Source organism: Sinocyclocheilus grahami, unplaced genomic scaffold (assembly GCF_001515645.1).
Source record: "Sinocyclocheilus grahami isolate Dianchi unplaced genomic scaffold, SAMN03320097.WGS_v1.1 scaffold1221.1, whole genome shotgun sequence".
Taxonomy (NCBI): domain Eukaryota; kingdom Metazoa; phylum Chordata; class Actinopteri; order Cypriniformes; family Cyprinidae; genus Sinocyclocheilus; species Sinocyclocheilus grahami.
In genome coordinates this window covers 79,026-99,544 of record NW_015506400.1, presented here as the reverse complement: position 1 = coordinate 99,544, position 20,519 = coordinate 79,026, and the positions used below count along the sequence as shown (strand labels likewise).

Genomic DNA, 20,519 nt, shown 5'->3' with positions numbered 1-20,519 from the left:
AAATACTGCCACAAAATTTTTTTTTTTTTTTTTTTTTTTTGCTATACTTGTACTTTTAAAATAAAGTAGATTTATTTAATGCAACGTGTCGTTTTGCTTGCTATTTTTAATTTAGCAGAATTATTTAATGCAGTATGTAATTGTACATGTTTTATATTATACAATACAATTGTTAGCTTAAGGATATATTTCTACCAGATCTGACCTGTAAAAATGTATACTGTTAGTATAACTTAATGTAATTAGTTTACTGTCATATTAAATTAAACCATCTAGATTATTTTTTTCTACACTTGCTTGTTATCTTTAATTTAGTAGATTTATTTAATGCAATATGTCATTTTACTTGCTTGCTGTTTTTATTTAGCAGATTTATTTAATGAAATTTAATTTTGCAGTATAAAAATAAAAAAGTGACATAAGTTTACCTAAAATGTTATTCATAATGTGAGGTAATGTGATTTTAGTGAAGCTTAAAAATAAATAAATAAATAAATACAACTGATTCATTCTATATTAGGTTAACACCAGCAAAACTAAATACAAATCTAAAACAAAAAACAAAAAACAAAAAAAACAAAACACCTTGAGGTAGTAATTGCAAGTTACGTAATTTTACAGTGTAATCATTTAATATTATCAAATGACAATATATAATATATAGTAAAAAAGCTTTTGAACTGTTGACTGTTTGCATATTTGACTGCTGCACATTCATAACTGAATTCACCGGGAAAGTTTCCATGGGTGTGGGAAAATTAGGTGCATGAAAACACACACACACACACACAGGTTTACATTTGTGAAAAGTGGGGACATCCCATGGGCGTAATGGTTTTTATACTGTACAGACCGTATATTCTATTGCCCTTTACCAACCCTACCCCTAAACCTACCCCTTACATGAAACTTTGTGCTATTTCAGATTTTCAATACACTCCATTCTGTGTGATTTATAAGCGTATTTATGGGGACATGGGGTAATGTCCTGAAAAGTCACCTTCTCCTTGTAATACCTATGTCATACCTTTGTCATTATACAAATGTATGTCCTCATTTGTCACAAAAACGCGTACACACACACACACACACACACACACACACACACACACTCACACACACACACACACATATTCCTTATCTCTTTATGAAGAATCAACATTCTGAATATCGGAACATCAAAATGCTTATCTGGCATGCTCATAGGGCTTGCTTTTGGGTTAGCTATTCAACCCAGCTGATTTTGAGTCTAAACAACCTGTAGCTCATTCTAGATATTAGTTATTTTGACCTACAGTTGCGTTACCCTTGGGCTGTTTTGTACAGTGGCAGCTTGATCAGATAGCAGTCTGTGGTTCAGCCTCAGGGTGCTTATGAAAATTTGAACAGAGGTTAATTACAGGTTCTAGCAGCAGGCCATCACGTCTAGACACTGATGACTGATTAATGTTCTTGTTTATGGTACTAACTACATCCAACACTTCTACCAAACTAACCACAGAAGTTGCATTTTCTTCCTGTCTGCTGTATTTTCTCATCCAGTCTTCTCTTCCTTCAATTGATCTTCCCCTTTCCTCTCTTGTCTGCTTGATTGCAGAAAGACACAGGAGGCTTTAGAGTTTGTGTTTTTGGCTAAACCACTGCTCTTCATGGTTCATGGATATAAGTCATTCCACTACCCACATACACCCAAGATACGCAAACACACACACACACACACACACATGGATAGTAAGAAGGGGGGGAGGTTTGAAGAGACAAAAAATTTAGCTTGTTTACAGAATAGAGTTACTTTTGAAATGAATGCAAATCCACTGGGTATTCTACTGGGTTTTGTAAATAGTATTTCCACCTACGCTGATGAAACCCCCTAAAATTACAGGTATTCTTGTTTCATTGTATTTCAATAGCGCCTCAGTTTCCATCACTGCACATTTAATATTTAGCATGTATTGCCTTATAAGTAATCAGCTGCTCTGCTAACAAGAAAAGTACTTATTTTCGACCATAATTTGCAAATAAATTCTTTAAAAATCCTACAATGTGATTTTCTGGATTTTTTCCCCCTCATTTTGTCTCTCATAGTTGAGGTATACCTATGATGAAAATTACAGGCCTCTCTCATCTTTTTAAGTGGGAGAACTTGCACAATTGGTGGCTGACTAAATACTTTTTTCCCCCACTGTATATATATGCATTTATTTATGAATGAATATATATGAATTAATGTAAATTGGGACACATTTTGCCTTTAAGCAACTTGTTATCAGACATGGCCATAACCTGACAGGGGGGTCTTAAAGCCTTTTGTACATGAACGTACAAATATATGTGCAATATTTAATTAAATCCGTCCTTCATAAAGCTGCTTCCACGGTAGGGAAGCCCAGCCAATCAATGCTCAATCAATAAACTGATCTATCTATCTTTGCATGGCCAACCACTTTCCCATCGCACCATTCTTCATGCATGACATTCATTGACTCTTATATTTGAAAATCGCATTTGCACCAAGCATAATGCCACACTCTACCAATTTATCTAAAGTTCAGTTAATTTGTGGGTAATTTAAGCCTCAACTCCTCAGTGTGGGACTTTGATTGCTGTCACACTTAGCTGCAGAGACAGCCATTTCATTTTGGAGGTAGAGTGAGAGAATGGCTCTTTGATACATAAACATCATTTGATCCGTTATTTCAGTGCAATAGCGAGACCCCCTGTGGGCTTCTGTTTAATTAAGCAACAAATGTTTGACTATCCAAAGTGAAATTTTTAGCCCATTAATATTTATTTCAATTCATTTCTTGAATGTTGATTGTAATTACATGGAAACATGATTTATTGCTAAGATTTCTACATTAGCCAGAGAAATTAGGGAGATATATAAATAAATTAATTAACGCAGCATAAGAACGAATGCCAAATGCGTGCAAGTGGCTTCTTTAATGTTATTAGAATATTTTAGGTATTGGCTACTGTGTGATGACATAGCAAGTTTTTGTCAGTGCTCAGACTCTCATATCTCATTTTGGAGAGATTTTGTTCAAGGGCATGTAAATGTGCAAACACATGTTCATTATAAATGCATAGACGTTAAACAGCCATTTGTGTGTGTGTGTGTGTGTGTGTGTGTGTGTGTGTGTTTGTGTGTGTGCACTTCTTTACATTGAAAGGCAGGCCCTACTAACCTGACAGAATACAAATGCCGAGATTATGGCGACTTGTCAAATTAAAGGGACAATTTGGAGTGATGATGAGTGTTAGGGCACTCATTCTGAAAGGCAGCGAGTTGGAAAGAACAAGAGGAGTGAATGATGGTGCTCCGTCTTGTTTAATATTCCTGAAAGAAAATGTGCAGTGACAGGAAGTGGGGCAGTGGGGAGAAGGCCAGAAGCAAACACTTAGAGACGCTGCTGCTTTGTTAGTGTCTATTTAATGCATCCGTCAAACTTTTTGCTGCAGTTATAAATATATATATATATATATATATATATATATATATGTATATATTGCTTTTTTTGGTTGGTGTTTATATTTATTTAGAGCCGGGGTCTACAACTTTTTCAGACCAGAGTTCCCTTGTTGGATAGAAAGACAGAGTCAGGGCTGCTGTTACGTATAGTATAAAACTAAGTGTTATATTTTAAGCATGACCTATAAAAAAAAACGTTTTTAAAATATTTTTTTTAGCCTTTTTTGCATAATAATAATCAGTGTTTGCATACAGAGTGTTTCAGTGTTTGCATTTTTTTTACCTTTGGTTGAAGTTAAAATAATATCAAGTTTTGTTTTGCAAATATTTCATTAAATGTCATTACATTTAATTTTAATTAATTCATTTATAATTAAGAAAAAAAAAATTCTACATCAAAGTATTACCTTGAAATGTCCTGTCAAGACCATCATAAACAATAACAAGTTTTCTTTCTGTTGAATTATGTTGAATTATGTTTCAACACACACACACACACACACACACACACACACTGAATAAACAGCACCGATGATCAGTGTAAGTAAGTAATCGGCTGGAGAGTGAGACAGAAAGAATGATGGGAGGGTGGAGGGATCACTTCTCATCCATTGCCTCTTTTTTCCCCTCTGCTTTCAGTTACCCAGACAGGAATCAATGGTTTAATTATAAGGCTCCAATGCCAGTTAAATTATCAAAATTTAATTTCCACCTTTCAGCTCTCTCTCTCTCTCTCTCTCGTGCTCTCATTTTCTCTCACTCTTCCAGCCACTCATTTAGCTCAAAGCCCATATGTATCCCTTATCTTAATTTCATTGGGATATGAAGGACAAAAAGTCTTCCTCTACTGGAGCAGTTAAATCAGGACAACAAATTCATTTTCCCATTTAAAAAAAGTCCTAAAGGGTATCAGTATACCACCGTAGCGAGACGTTTCGCTTTGATAACAGCAGAAAACAAGTACAAAAATAGTTAATCACTTGATTTCATGAATATCTGGTTCTCTTTAATGAAATGAACCATATCAAGTAGACTTCATGTCCTTCCTAGTTTAATTTGTCTCCCAGCTCTCTTTTTTGCTGGATCTCAGCACAAACCGAAAAAAAAAATGTCTCCCTTCCCGGCTCGCTGTCAGTCATCTCCTCCGATCGTGCTGTCTTTTGTGTCATTCCTCAATTGAGACAATCCGAGAGAAAGAGGAAATGAAAATCAAAGGTTCAGAGCACAGAGCACAAATTCACACGAGCCTCAGTGTACCAGTTTATTACTCCTGTGTACATCCTTTCACCTATTTGTTCTTTAGTTACTTTGAAAAATGTGTGTGTGGATCCATGCGCTTGTTTATTAGCCTGTAGCCATGTGTTCCATTCTATCTCCCATCGGGACCATACTTGCTCCTCTTGTCCTGTTTTTGCTATAAAGTAAACCGCACGAGGAGACTTTGACGTCCTTCACCCTTCCTCCGCTATATTTAAACCACAATGCCAAGTGTGGCATCTGTACTTACTCCTGTGGGCATTGAACTATATGACTTACTATCCTACCATTTTTGGTTCATGTGAGAATCATTAAACAAGTGCTGTGAAGCTCATTAGTAATTGTTTTGTTTATTTTTTAGCTTCCCTTGCCGGGCGCTGCTTTCAAGCTACGTGTAGACATTAATCCAGTTGCTGTCTGTGTCGTTTTGTAGCATGTAGCGCAGTGTGCTAATCTAACTAGAGCTACAGCAAAGTACTTTCACTCAGAATTATCCCTCCCACACCCCCCACAAAAAAACCTACCCATCAACCCTCTTCTTCGACCTCTTCAGTCCAGTGACCCCCAGCAATCTCTTCTCTTGTAGCCGTTCCGCCGAGTGACCTTTTCGGTGGTGAGCCAGCCACAGGACCCGCACCAGGGCTCGCTGCAGAGCTGCTACGACAGTGGCCTGGAGGAGTCGGAGACGCCCAGCAGCAAGAGCTCGTCCGGCCCCAGACTAGGTGCCCTCCCTCTACCCGAAGACGCCTATGAGAGGACTACGCCCGATGGCAGTGTCGGTGAGGCAGAGCATATGGAAAATGGTAGGGGCAAACACAAAAAAAAGATAAGTCAGAGTTAAGCTAAACAGCTAAATAAAAAGAGACATACTCATCAGTCAACAAGATAGGGAAATTCTCACAAAAGGCCACACACTCACACACAGCTACGCTGACACTATATATTTACAGATGCTGGGTTATTCGCAGATATGAATAGAAAAGTCTGAATAGGCGGGAATTGCTAGGTTTGTCTTACAGGCTAAGTATGAAACTGTGATTGTAGTGTTTAGTGCAACTGGCTCAACAGCTCACAAGTATTCATGAGCATTAACATATATATATATATACAGTTCATTTGTATTTGTTTTGCTGTGTTTACCCAGTAAGAGCTAAAGGTCGGTTAACGTAGTATAGCCAACTTGTTAGCTTGAAAACTCTTTTCTTGTAGCATCAGATGAGATCAGGGCTGCTTCATTGGAGATATAACTCATCTTCTAAACACCAATTCACAAGATATTTGCTTGTGTACCAGATAAATAGATTAAAATATACTTTTCTTCACTTTTACTGTGCCGTGGTGAGTTGAAATACACATTTTCAGGAACAGTTTTCGCTTGAGTAATTTTGACTATTTTTCAGTAATCACTGTCAATATGATACGCTACCTATTGCGCTCTTTAAATTGTAGGGGTTTAACAGGTGAAAGGGCTTGAACAGTAAGAGCATGTATCTAGTTTCATTGTGGCTGAGTTACCTACCCCTTGTAGAAGCTATCTGTGGTCAACAGTTACCTCCATTGTTAATGACCAACCAACCAATGTTGGGTCTCTATCAATGGAGCCACTGTTGGGGAGGTATTCGGTAGCAGTTGTCGAACATTAAGGGCTGTCTTGTCCACATTTGATACTTTATCAGCAACAGGTGTGTATTGTGTGAGCTCGGCGTGCCATTTTCTGTGGAATGTCTATTCTGCTTGTTCATAGGAGCACATGTTAGAAGAGCAGGAGTCAGGGTTTCTCTTAGAGTCAAGTTGTCAGGTCCATAGCACTAAATTTTGCTTTGTGTATTGTGTTACCACATTGAGACTGGTCGTATGACACTAAAACCTCATGGTTTGTAGAAGGTCGAAGGTCAAAATCTCAGAAATGGACGCTAGACTGGGCAAACCACTGAAAAAATTAGATTTTTAACTTTATCGCAAGGAGAACATTGGCCTAAATGTAGATTAAATAGGCTTGGTGGAATGGAAGCTGTTTTTGCCCGCTTGCTGCGTTGGATCTGAAGCCTTTGCATTTGAACACTTCTGCACCAAATTAGCCTCAATTAAAGTCTGGCTCTAATTCAGACTAAGCTAAAAATAATTGGTCACTAGGAGATCAATGCAAGGCTGATTAGATCAAAACTGTGAATTTGGCCATCAGTCAGACCCAAGCAGGAGGGAAAATTAAGGAAATGTATGCTGATGAGTATCGAAAATATGTTTATAGTCTAATTTGTGACATTATCAAAAGATGTCATTCCATTGTCAATATTTCCACGGTTAGGAAAGTTAACAATGTATCTAATTGTGCTATCATTGCATTTATTCAGTCTCAAACTGTACAGTTCCAAGAAGTTATGGACATTTGGATGGATGAATGCACAGAGGCGCAGGCACACATATTCTCTCTGATGTTTTATTAGTAATCATTTAATGATCCGTTCGTGTTCTCATCTAGCTCTCTTTCTCTCTGTCTTCTCTCCTGTTTTCATTCTCTCTTGCCACCTCACGTCTATGCTTTTTCCCTCTCTTCCTGTTCCATTCTATCTTTCTTGTAAGATCTTTCAAGGGCAGATACAAACAAACAGAAGAATCACTTTCTGATAAATAAAAGAGATGCCTCACCCTGCTGCTCCCAATCTTTAGGAGAATCAGTGTGTGTGTGTGTGTGTGTATGTGTGAGTGGGGTTTAGAGAGGGAGAGATATGGGGAAAATAGAAAAGTCAGGAGACTATGTTCGGCTTAGAACTGAGCAGAAGTGAACATTAGTACAATAGCTTATGCATTCAATGCAGTTAGAAGTTGACGCTGAAAATTTTCAAAGCTGATGTGCTCTGCTGGGCTCATGCATTATCAAACATCACACACACAGACTCATACACACTCAAATACACAGCCGGTTACACTTGCGTCCCAGCAAAGTTGCTGTCAATGTCTCTTTCATGACAGAGATGTCCTGAGTGTGTGTGTGTGTGTGTTTGGCTCTATAATTGGCTTAGGCATGCTGTGGGTTAGTTCCACTTTGGCAGAGTCTTTTGGGTCGGTGTTAGGTTCGTTTAATGCTTTTAATGCTCTCTCTCAGGGGACTTAGACAACATCCATACTCACTTTTAAGTGCGTGATCATACCTCTTAAATGTAATTTAGATATATTTACCTTTCAATGCTTTAACACTAAAATACAGACTTGTTTTATACACAAAGTGGTCTTTTGATTATAGAAGTTACCCACTAAGGTGTTTTGAAGATCTAATGAAATATAATAGTTTTTACATTGCTATTTTTACATTTAAAAATTCGTTTTCATTAATACCCCTAGTTTACATGGGGTCACAAATCTTATTTTTCTTCTGTATTCTTATTTTTGTACATAAACTTGTAACTGCATATAGGTGATTATATAAATGATCAGCTTAATATTTAGTAAGAAAGCTGTCCTTTGACAAATGCTCTGAAATTTTCACTTATTTTTATTTGGATGAAACCTAAATTACACACACAAACACATAATCGAATTAAATTCAACAATTAAATTACAATCCTTAAAGTACATATTATTTGTCAAATCAATTAGTCTTATAAAGAATATGCACATTGAGTGCATGTGATATGCCCATATGTATTCCAGGGAGGAAAATCTAAGCTTAAACAAAACTCTCTGCACATTTTTTATATAAATGTTTTTTTTGTTTTTTTTTACCAAAACAAGTGTTATTTGTCAGCCAAAAAGTTCAGTATTTGTTCAGTATATGTTTTTTCCAAGAAGGCAGCTTTGTTTTGTTTGTTTGAAAGAAAAAAAAAGTCAGACTTTTTTTATTTTTTTAATAGCTTAGTTGCAACACTGCAAGCTGTGCTTATTCATGTTTTGTGAGAAAATGAAACAAGGTCGTCTTGCTCCGTCTGTAGCTCAACAAGACCGCAAAGAATGTTGCAGGTTTTTCCATGTTGAAAGGATAACATTCTCAGTGTCCTTCTCATGGAAAGCACTTAATTAAGTCAGTTAAATGGCAGTCATTGCCCCTCACAGTGCTGCTTCCCTAATGCTATATTACAGCTCTGATAACCTGGAGTCAATTAAAATATGGACGGGAGATCATACAATCACACACACAGACACCCCTGTAGTTAACAGATGGGCAAACTGCCATCACTTGAAAGAAAGATTCAGTAATTGTGGTCATTATGCTTGTGGAGGATGTGTGTGATTGGGATCCTGGTGAGGTTTTTGTTGTGAGTTTGTTTGTTTGTTTTGGGATTAAGGTCATGGCAGGAACTAGGCATCCCCCTAATGAAGAAGCCCTGCTGTGAAGATGGGTTTTCCAAAACACAGGCTCTCTCTCTCTCTCCCACTCTTTTTCAATTTCTCATGCACAAACAAATGTCAATGCAGCACACGCTGCACAAACATATAACATATCGACAGTAAATAACGATTAGATATTTCCTCCTTTAATGTGCACATGAATGTACCTGTGAAAGAGAGTGTGAGCAAGCGAGCGGGAGAGAGACTGATTGACTCTCTGGAAAAATCCCGCTCTTCGACTTGCTCGTTGTCAATCGATGATCATCCAGTCAATACATTTGCTCTATTCCTCGTTCTTATCTCTTCCTTCTCTCTCTTCACTCCCCTGTGCTGAACCATGGGACTTGCATCTTCTCTCCCCAAGGGTTTTTCTGCTTTCCGACATCATCACTTAGATGTTATTATCCTGTAACTTTGTAGTTTCATTATGGCAGACAGACAAACGGATAGAAAGACAATGCTTTATTTTCCTTAGAGACAGTGGAGCATTTGCCAGTGATAAAGATAGGCTTTCTCTAGAGGAACACTGTGCAAAAATCTCTGACCACCGTTTGAACCCTGGAGACGTCTGTCTCTAGAGTCTGCTTGTTAGGCTTTAAGTGTTTCTGTAATCTTATCATGACTGCGGACAGATACTGGGTGTATAATGTGTCAAAGCAAGAATTGAGATCGGGCTGAGTATAACCTCATATAATCAACAGCTGCTCTCAGATCAGTAAAAGTCCAATGTTAGTGCAATTGGAGATGATGGGAAATGAAACGATCACTTCAGATATGTTTATGAATCAATACAAATGACAGGTTTTTAATGGCAATTGTGTTTCAGGATTAACTTTCAGCATTCCACACTGATAGATATAGATAGGGAAGATTGTATTGGATTAGCTTGATATTTGCGGTGTTATTTTTATGTGATTTGCTTGATTGTAGTACTCTACACTCTTAAAAATCAAGATACATTGAAAAAAAGGGTATAGAAACACTTTTCACTCAGAAATTACTAGTACATTTCACACTGAATTAAAATAGTATCTGCTTGCATGTATATATAGTGTATGGTTCCATGAATAACCTTTATGATCCATAGAACCTTTCCATTGTCCAAAAGGTTCTTTATAGTTGGAAAAAGGCTGTTAAGATTTTTTAACTTGTTCTTCAAACTTGAGGAAAAGAAAAATGGGGAAAAAACAACAGCTTCATAGATACCAAACAAACTCACTTGTAGTACTAAAAAAATAATATTTATTAACTGTACAATTTACTTGTACCTCTCAAGTTTGTCTTAGCAACTTGGCCATTAGCAAACAAACAGATAAATAAATAAATGAACACTGCGCATACACTCACTTCATTAGAGAAGCCGGATACAGAGGGCCAGATGGCAATGCCAGTCGCTTTTAATTAAAGCTATTCATATTTCAAGAGCTCGGTAGAGCCTCAATCCAATAAACCTCATTTTTTATTTCACCAGAACTCAAGCGGGGCCGATAATTGTAGAGAGAGAGAGTTCACTAAAGCAATGACAAGCATCACAGGCCACCTTTACTGGCATTTGCATTCATTAGATAGTTTGTGTGTAACCTTTGCTAGTTTTTGTTTGGACTTTGTGGCTTCAGACGGTCTGGGACAATGGGAGTGAGTTGCTGTGGTTGGTGTGTTGTACGAGCGTCACGTCGGCAGACCTGAGACTCAAGGTCATTTGTTATAGTCACACAGTGCTAAAGAGTTAATAGAGCTCTTCTTTATCTGAAAATTGGAATCAGGTTCAGGATTATGGGCAGGTTTCTACACTTGTAAGGTTGAGTGTGTGCATGTGACGTGTTTTGTGGTTGATCTTATTCGCTAAAATATACACTTGCATTCTCATGTGTATTCTGTCTTACTGAAAAACAGTCACAGATCATTAAACAGGATTATTAACACCCAAAGCACAAATACTCATTCGTGCTCCGACCATTATTCAAACATTCATGTCTTGAATTCCTTTCACAAACAGGAAAAGTGCAATTGGTTATGCAGTTGTACTATTGATACTCGTCTATGTGTTTGAGAAGATAAAACAGGTATTTCTGGTTAGTTAGTGGTTTGAATTGTGTAGCCATGTCATATTTTACTTCACTCAGCAATTCATCTTCCAGTTGCTGTTAGATGAGACTGTCAGGACGTTTAGCACTAGGAGGTGAAAACGTGTGGATTTTCTTAATCAGTAATGAAACAAAAACAAGCTTGCCTCTCTAGCGTGTGCAAACTTCAGGCTTTGGGAGTTCAGTGAAGTGGCAAGTATTGTTCAGGCATAGTGCCATACTAGACCTGTATAAAACAAGCAGTATTTCACTTGTATTTCCTGCCAAGTGTTTGTGTGTCACCTGGCTTTTGTAAACAGGTGGAGCCTTCCTGAACATAAAAGCACTAAACTTTTTAGAAGCTCTGCAATTTTGCAGGCATTCCCTATGTCTATAACTGAACTGCCCTCTAAGGTAAAAAAAATAAGTAAAAAAAGTATAAAATAAATAAATAATCTGGCTCACTTTGGCCTCTGAATTGTGGCTGCTTTGTTCCAACAGCCAAATCATCCACAATGTTGCACCTCAGGAATGTGTCTCTCATTATCTCAAATAATCCTAATTTATAAGTTCAAAGAGTGAGAGGGAGTTTAACAACAGAGTTAAGAGTGTGTTTAACCAAGTTATGATGGAATAAATGTTTAAGCACGCAATGTTTTTGTCAACAGTGAGTCAACAGTGTTCTGGTTTAAAAGTGCTAATTTAGTTTGGTTGATTAACAGGTTCAAATAATAGTACAGTATTATTTTGATTTCGCTCAGTTAGTTTTATATTTCAGTAAAGATGTTTTTCAGTGAAAGAGGACTTACTGGTTATCATGTCACATGTTATTTTTGCATGTTTTTCCTGCATGTTTGATTGACAGCGCTAACCTTTGGCATTCACAGCAGTTAGTTTCTTACCTTTTGATGTCCTGTTGTCGCAGCCAATCATTCCAGGAATTCCCAAAGTCCTCTGACTGGAAATAACCCAAGGGAATAACGAGTCAGACGTTTGCTGAGCTTATTGAAAGACTCCCAAGCTCCAAGGCTTGACAAGCCTTGGAATACATATTCAGTATTCCAAGGCTTGTTAAAAGGAATCGCACAATAGCCACACAGCATAGAAGATTTAGCGTTTTATCTGTACTGCAGCCAAAGTATAGAGAATTCTGTAGCCCCGTTATAAAATTACGCAAATCTTTCATGTCAGAAAAATACTTTTAACCTATACAGAGCTGCATGGAGAGTAGTTTGAATATGTGTTTGAATTAAAATGCATAGGGAAAAACATGAGGGTAACATTTCACTCAGTCTCTCTGGTCAAATGCATTTATTTACTGCTATTTTTAAGTTCTCGGAACATTAGGATAATTGTTGAAGGCTGTTTCTTTGAGTGCTCTTATTAAAATCCAAGGCAGGCATTAGCGGAGATGGCCGCAAGACCTTTCAAATAAATGAGACACTCACCATCACTTTGTGGCAAGACTTTGAAGTACCTGCAATCACATCAGGTATCGGATCAGCTTAATTACCGAGCTGGAAATTAAACATGATGAAGCGAGAATGGAAGGAGAGAGAGAGAGATCGGAGGAGGCCAAAAAGTCATCGAATCTGTATCTTAACACCCTGAATATCATTAACGATCTCATGCCAACCAAGTCACATGACTGTTGTTTGCACCAATCAGACAACACCACTCGTCTATGTTTAGCTAAATATGATGGATCACTTTGCAGTGAAGAAGAGATTAACAGCGGCCGTGAAGGTACTTTCACTATCTGCAACAGTACCCCCTCCCCCCTAATATTTCTTTCTCTTGCTGCAAAATGTGATCCATTCTGAAAGGTCCAGCGGTCCCTTTGGCATTGGCCTAGTATAAATCTGCCCCTGTTTTGAGATGTATGAGTAGACTACTACACTGCAGCGAGAGCTCAAGGCGCGAGAGGAGGAAGATGCATCCCTGCAGCACCAGAAGCAAAGCCACTGAGGCCTTTGGCATTCTTTTCTTCTTCCTTCCATTCACTCGTCCTCCTTTGTCTTATTAAACAAGAAACAGGCTGGCGTTCCGCTCGCAGAGAGAATGAATGTAGGTGAGGCAGAATGAGTGTGACAGGAGGAGAAGTTTCTGCACGTGTCAATTGGTGGCATTTGGGAGGTTCACCTCAAAGCTCTCACTGTGCCTCTGTCCCGCACCTCTCAGCATGAACCGTGACCTTTCACGAACAGAAAAGCGATCGTCTCTAAAACTATCACATTTAACAGAATTTATCCCTTTCTTTCTAAAAATAAACATTGGGGAATTGTGTAACAAACAGACAAAAAGAAAGAATTCTGTCATAACTGCTCAAGTCATGCATTATGGCAGCATTTTCTTTTCATCAGCATCTGAATGTTTTCCAAGCAAGTTCCTTGATGTCTAGAAATTGCATGTCAATTGAAAAACAGTGCAAGGTCAGGAAAAGAAAGGAATCGTGGCAGCAGCTAGACAAATAAAATAAACACCTGACAGTTCAGGGAATTATTTTTGGCATTGCTTTTCATTGGGTGCCTGTTGTGAGGTGAATATGCATTGGCACATAATTATTGAAATGTCATGTAAAATATGCCTGGGGCCTGACAAATCTCATTCAAGTCTCTCCAACAACTGCTCCCCACTGCGTTTTGAAGGTTCCGTCTTTTTCAGGCTGCAAATAGTGGCAAAGTAGATGCATGGCCAATAGAAATGCACAAAACGCACACACGTGTTCACCCAACCTTACTTAGGGCCAGGTGACGTCAGTCAAAACAGTAGATAAAACTGTGGTAACACTTTCTATGAAGCCCGTATTTATAATACATTATAAGGGTATTCTTAAGGCATTAGAATTAATGCATAATGCACTATAAAACAACTTATAATATGTTATATCAACTCATGAATAATCATAACAACAGTTATAATACATCATAATACTTACGTATTTGTGGTTATAAGTTTAAGAGTATGATTATATATAACACACAATGAACACCATATTAAATCTACTTAATTTACAGAATAATGGACTGTATCATATCTTGACATTGTTTATTTAAGATCTGCACAGTATCTTACTACAGCTTGTGAGTGGTTAGATGTTGAGTGTTATTTGAGTGTTTCCTGTGGAGCAACTTTGCAACTACATGCCAACTAACTCTCATTATTATGTATATTATTAAGTATTAGTATGCTCAAGAATGGTTGAATCTAGTATAGTAGAATAAGTTGACGTACTTGCAAAGACACTTATAGTCAGTTTATCTGTTGTTTGACCATCACAATAAAGTGTTAGCAAATATTTACAGTAGCAGACATACTAATACTCTAGTGACCGCTAGTTGATATGTAGTCGCAGAGTCACTTATCAACAGCTGTTTAAAGGGTACCATCAAAATAATCAAACTGATATTACAATAAAAATAGTTCAAAGCAAATGTGTCATATTACACATTCATCTGATCTGAAACCTGATCTTATGGCTGTTTGAGATAATTTTTTATTATTATTATTATTATTATTGTTATTATTACTACTTATAAGTGGTCTTTGACCGCTTTAAGTAAAGTAGCATAAGAAAAATGGCAAGATATGAGACTTTTAATACATTATAACTATGAGAAATATAATCCATTGTAAAAGTGGATGCAACGTGTTCATTGTGTTATAAATCATCATACTCTTAAAAGCTATAACCACAAATAAGTCAATATTATAATATATTAAAACTGTTCTTATGAATATTCATGAGATGATACAACATATTATAAGGTTTTTTATAATGCATTATGCATTCATTATAATGCCTTAAGAATACCCTTATAATGTATTATAAATACGGGCTTCATAGAAAGTGTTACCAAAACTTTTTCTAATCATAGAAAACTAATTAAATCATTTTTAACCTCCCACATACCACAACACACAAAGGGACCGATTCAGCAAACAAAAGAACAAAAATGTTCAGAGGTACAAAGAGCGCAGACTTTAAAAGAGGGATGAGTGAGCCCTAAAGGGAGCAATGATTGTTTTTCATTATTTAAAGAGAAGCCGGCATAAAATACTCCAAGACGCAGACAATTACCTCAAGATCACATGACTCTGACAGAAAAGACAGAAGAAATGGATTTATAACCCTTGCCGGAAAAAAGGATTAGCAACTCGAACAAAAAAACAAGAGAGACACACCTGGTTTGAGGGGACTAGAATGCAAACAAAAGGTGTGTGTGTGTGCCGTTCAGGGCTTTTGTGTGGTTACTCTAAGGAAATAATGACTAGCCATGGGCGATACGAGGCAGGGCCGTGGAGGGAGTTTACCAGCGCCCGTGGCTCTCTGAGTTTAGCCATGGACTTCTTTATATTCTCCCCATCAATCTAGCCTTCCATTCTCGAATGACTTCTATCAGATTGCTTTCCTTCTCTTCCTTTGCTGCTTCTTGTATCCTGTTGTTTTTCCATCCCATCAGGGATGGACTGGCCATCTGGACATTCTGGAGAAGTGGACGGCCCTCGGCCTGGCTGGTTCATCATCAAAGACAAAGTGTCAGATTAAGTGACGTTGACGGCCGACAAAAGGAGGCGCTAATGCAGTCTATTTTTGCTTTTAATAAACCGAAACTGACGCGAAGTAGAGTGGGCTCGTGATGGCAAACAAAATACGTGAAGAAGGAAAAAAGCGAACAGTTACGTTAGGTAACCTTTGACCACCTCTTTCACTATTCACAGCATGTAGCCTATAGCACTATAGTAAAATTGCAGGTCCGAGTGTCCACTGCTATTTATCACTCCACATTGTCTGGCATGAATATTCCCTTCATTCATAAAGAGACAGCAGCGATTCTACAATGGGTTACATTTGAGAGCTATTGAGTTAGGAAATTAAGTAAATGAAGTAGCCTATGAAGTGATTAGTCTTATTAACATGACACACACATATACACATGGAGGCATATGAATACTCAAATTGAACAATTCTGTTATTTCAGGTTTCTAGATTCTAGGTTTATGTTTATGTTTATCATTATCATAACATTTTGCATTCAGCTCTTTTTTGTGTATAAGCCATAAACAGTCCAACTATCATGCATGATCCTACGCAGACGCTACACCACTGTTGAAAAAAAAAAGTCTTTCTTTCCATGCATAGGCTTCTCTTAGATGCAACATTTGCTGTAGTGAAGGGGGCTGGTGGTGGATGGATTGACATAATGATAAAAACCACCCACACTGATTTAGTGCCACAGTGCTTGGATGATCTGACAAAACCGGAGAGAGGTTTTAATCCGTAAGATGGGCTCCTCAAATCCACTCACAATACCCACAAACAATACACCCACCCCTGAGGATGCACACACACAGACACAAGCAGAAACCATGCGACAAATTGGAATTGAATTCTGCATAAGGCCAGGGCTCAGCAAGTAGGCCATGGCAAGAAATATTTGTGTCCGATTTATCCGTGGAAAAACTAGAATGAAAACGACTCCCCCCCCCCACACCCCCCCCCCCCCATTTGCTGCTTACAGCCTAGGCCTAATCTTCAGGGTTTTTTGATGGTCAGAGAGAAAAGAAGGATGATAAACAGAAATAAGCACTAAAGTCAGACTCCCTCTATTGTTTTGTTTAAGCTTTGTTCTCTTTCTCTCCATTTTTAGCATGTTTGTTATCATGGAGGTGGCTTAATATGCCACAGCCACTATCATGAAGGAAGCTCTGTTCTTTAGAGACCTTGCATACGAGTGAGGATATTTTGCTAACAGGTGCAATGCTAGCAGCCTCATTTGTCTTGAACACACAGAGGTGATTTATTCGATAGTGCAGGTTCCCTTCGGAGGAAACCGCTAGCTCTGCTGTTACTGAACAAATATTATATTATATTATATTTTAAAAAGTGAAGATGTTACAAAAGAGAACAACTACAATACATACATTATAACAAATACAATTACAAAAAGTTGGAAGTAGTTTTACTACATCCATATATTCTGAATATTAAATATATAATATATTTTAATATTTATATGGGCCTTTTTATGCACACGCTAATTTCAGTTAATAACAGACATCCTAAGATATGCAGTAATGCTATTTTTACCTCATGTTTCGTTGACTCTACATAAACCATACAAATTTAGTTAAGTATGATTCATTAAAATCTGTAAATGTACTATCTACCAGAAAGAATAATATTAAACACTTACTGATTGACACTTTGATTTGGCATGTGTATTTGCTCAGACTGTGCTGAAATTGACAAAGCTGAAGAGAATAGAGAAATGAGAGACACAAATCAAATTTAAGGACGGCGGAGCTGTTGCCATTTATCTGAGATCGATAAAGAGGTGTTTTTAAATGTTTCAGTCATGTCACAAGAAAAGTACATTACATGACTAAACCCAGCCTTGACTTGACGAGTATTTGACTGTTCTAATGGTTTTCAAATGTTCACGGCCATCACCATTACTTGGTAAATTGCCTTTTTTCAACAAAGACTAGACTTGGGTAAATATTTTCCTCTAATTATGAGCAGTCGTCAGACTAGCAGGAACAGGCTAAAAGCCTTCCACTGGAGACATTAATCAATGCTAAAACAACATGCTCTGGGGGTGAAGCTGAGGAGAAATGGGCCACTTTTTAGAGGAGTTGAAGAAAGAAAGAGTGAAATGAGTGATGGGGGAATCTATAACCCCCGTGTTTTGCAAGGTAAGACATGCCAGCAAAGCATCCGTCTGTTTAATTCCTACAAACATTGCGTTGCCCCACCTCACCTTCCAAATCACCTCTAAATCTGCCTTTCTTTATGATAAATAAGAATGAAAAACGGTACAATTTTAATACCCGCCCATTTTTAATATTAATCAAATTGGTCAACAGATTATCAGCCAAGACCAGATGGTTTTAGGCTTGGAAATGACAATTTCCTGATGGTCTGTATTTGTGCTTGTTCGTCTTCTTTCGTCTCCCAACCCTTTCCCTCACTCTTTCTTGTTAATTTTATTTTGTTTTATGTGCATGCGTTAAGCTTGGATTACTTTTGCTTATCCAACACTAGCTGTTAAATCTTCCGTCTTGTCTCTATGTAATTTTTGGCCTCGTATATAATCTGCACATATGAATTAATCTCACCCCTCTGTCTGGCAAAGAAAGTGCCGATGGAGGCATTATAGCATTGGGAATATTACGCTGTACAAAAATAAAGTGTTTTAAAGCTGACTGACTCTGGGTGTGTTTGAGAAACTGTAATAACAGCCGTTCTTTATGTGGGATTTACACTGATGCATGTGACAGTGTACAAAGTCTCTTTCTGAGTTTGCAGCGGGGCCCAGAGGAAAGACACTTTATCTGTACAAGGTGATTAGGAGAGAAAGAGGTTTACTGTTTATGAGCTCGCAAATCTCCTCTCGACTCAGGTTAGTCTTTGGTCTCTGTCTGTTTGCGGGGTGGAATTACTAAGGAACATCTTGCCTAAACCCACAGCCACGAGCCCTGAGCACCTCCGCATTTATTACTGGCCATGGTGGTGAACTGTCAGGAGCAAAGAGACTCTCCAAGAGACTCTGCAAGATGGCTGCCAATGGAGAGAACGCTATATTTCAGAGCTCCTGCCAAATGCAAATTTTACTTCCGGCCTCCATCCAAAAGTCTGAGTCTGCATTCAGAAATTGGAATTCAAATTTTGTTCAAACCTAGACATAAACAGAATGGTTTTGGATTTAAAAAAGAAGAAGAAAGAAAGTAAGATTAGGACATAAATAATAAATACATTTGATATTGTTAAATAGTATTCTATTACATGTCATTAAAGAAAATTTGAGACATTGACCATGTGAACGCAAATCTTCATGGATCATTAGGTTATGCACAAACGTGTGGAGTCCATGTCAGCTAATGCAGTGGTTCTCAAGATCATTTAAAATGAGTCAAAACAATGTTTAAATAAGTACTTTGTTTTTAATTCTCCCCAAACCTCTTACCTGTAATGATTTGTAATTATAATTATTTGAGTTACTTATTTTAATCTGGTCACACTCCTAATTTCTGTAAATATTACCTTTGAATATGGACAGTAGTCAAAAAGTGGAGTAACAATGATCTAGAAGGACACACCAAATATTAAGCCATTATTCAATTATTTAATTCAACTTTTCACTCAACTGTTCTCCTGATAATATAAATTGTAATACAAACAAATGAGTATTAAATTAAACCAATTTCACTGGTGGTCTTAGACTTTTGGACTCCACTGTTTCTACAAAAAAAGTTGCATTAATCATCACGCAAATTGACATGACTCAAAACAAAAGCCCCTGACACATTTACAGAGTTTCTGTCTCATCTCGGTTCTTAGATGGATAATTATTCCACCCTTTCTCCTCTCTCCCCCGGTAGCTCAGGTGGTGCCGTCCCTTTTGTAATCATCTGTTTATGCCGCATTCTTTAATATCATTCCTCCAGTAATCAGTCTGCCCAGCAGTCCTGTAGAACCACTATTCCTCCTGCCATTATTTAATTGCAAATCGTCAGGAGTCGGTAGTTTGGGGATATGGATGTGTCAAAAGCTTCGGAAACGGGAGTTTTTTCGACATCCAATTAACGAATGCTCATTTATCACGGCGAGGCATCACAAGGGCCCGCCACCACGCATGTTAATAATAGTATCATAAGCAAGTTCAGAACTCCCATGCTGTCTGTGCCGGGGCCCCAGCAGGTCACTTTGAAACATTCATTAGAGAGGGAAAGGGTGGACGCTGAGAGAGAGAGAGAGCGAGAGAGATGAGAATAGATGCTGTGTATGATTTAGAAACGAAAGAGGATGTGGTTCTTTGTGTCCTGTGTGGTTGTATGTGGTTACTCGTCGTTATCAACGAAGGACACTGGCATATATGTGTGTGTGTGAGAGAGAGACACTGTCTCTGGTTTCAGAGCCATATTTATGAATGACAGCTTGCTCGCTCTCTTTCTCATCTTTACACAGTCGAGTTAAAGGGATAGTTCAAACAAAAATGGAAATCTATTATCATTTACTGACCTTCGGGTAGCAGCTGTTGCTCCAAAACTCATGTGATAAATAATAAAAATGCTCTGTAGAGCTTGTGTGCTATGTTCCAAGTTTTCTGAAGCCATACAAAAGCTTTATGTGGCAAATAGACTTAAATGTAAGTCTTGATTCACTGAAATACTTGACATGAAAGTTTATGGCGTAAGTCAGACTTTTTTCAGTTGATAAGTTGATCTGGTTCTCAAAACTGGTTTGAATGATTTATTCACAAAAATAAAATATTTAAAACTAAATGTTATTTTCCACAGAAGGAAGAAAGTCTTACATGTATGGAATGATGATCAGTAACTGTCATCTTTTGAGCTATTCCTTATACAAATGTGAGTAAATGCAGTGTTTTTTTTTCTCT

General features: G+C 37.7%; 1 protein-coding gene across 4 annotated transcripts in view; it reads left to right on the top strand.

Moving 5' to 3' along the window:
• Nucleotides 1-20,519, top strand: part of LOC107568147 (protocadherin-7-like) — a 144,905-nt gene that overhangs the window by 70,639 nt on the left and 53,747 nt on the right. For 2 of the 4 annotated variants that reach the window (XM_016254006.1, XM_016254010.1), the window contains exon 2: nt 5,316-5,532. The exons of 1 other annotated variant lie outside the window; for it this stretch is intronic. In XM_016254006.1, coding sequence (XP_016109492.1) covers nt 5,316-5,532 — 217 coding nt within the window. The remainder of the gene's footprint in view (nt 1-5,315; nt 5,533-20,519) is intronic. One more of the 4 variants, XM_016254007.1, reaches the window with a different exon arrangement.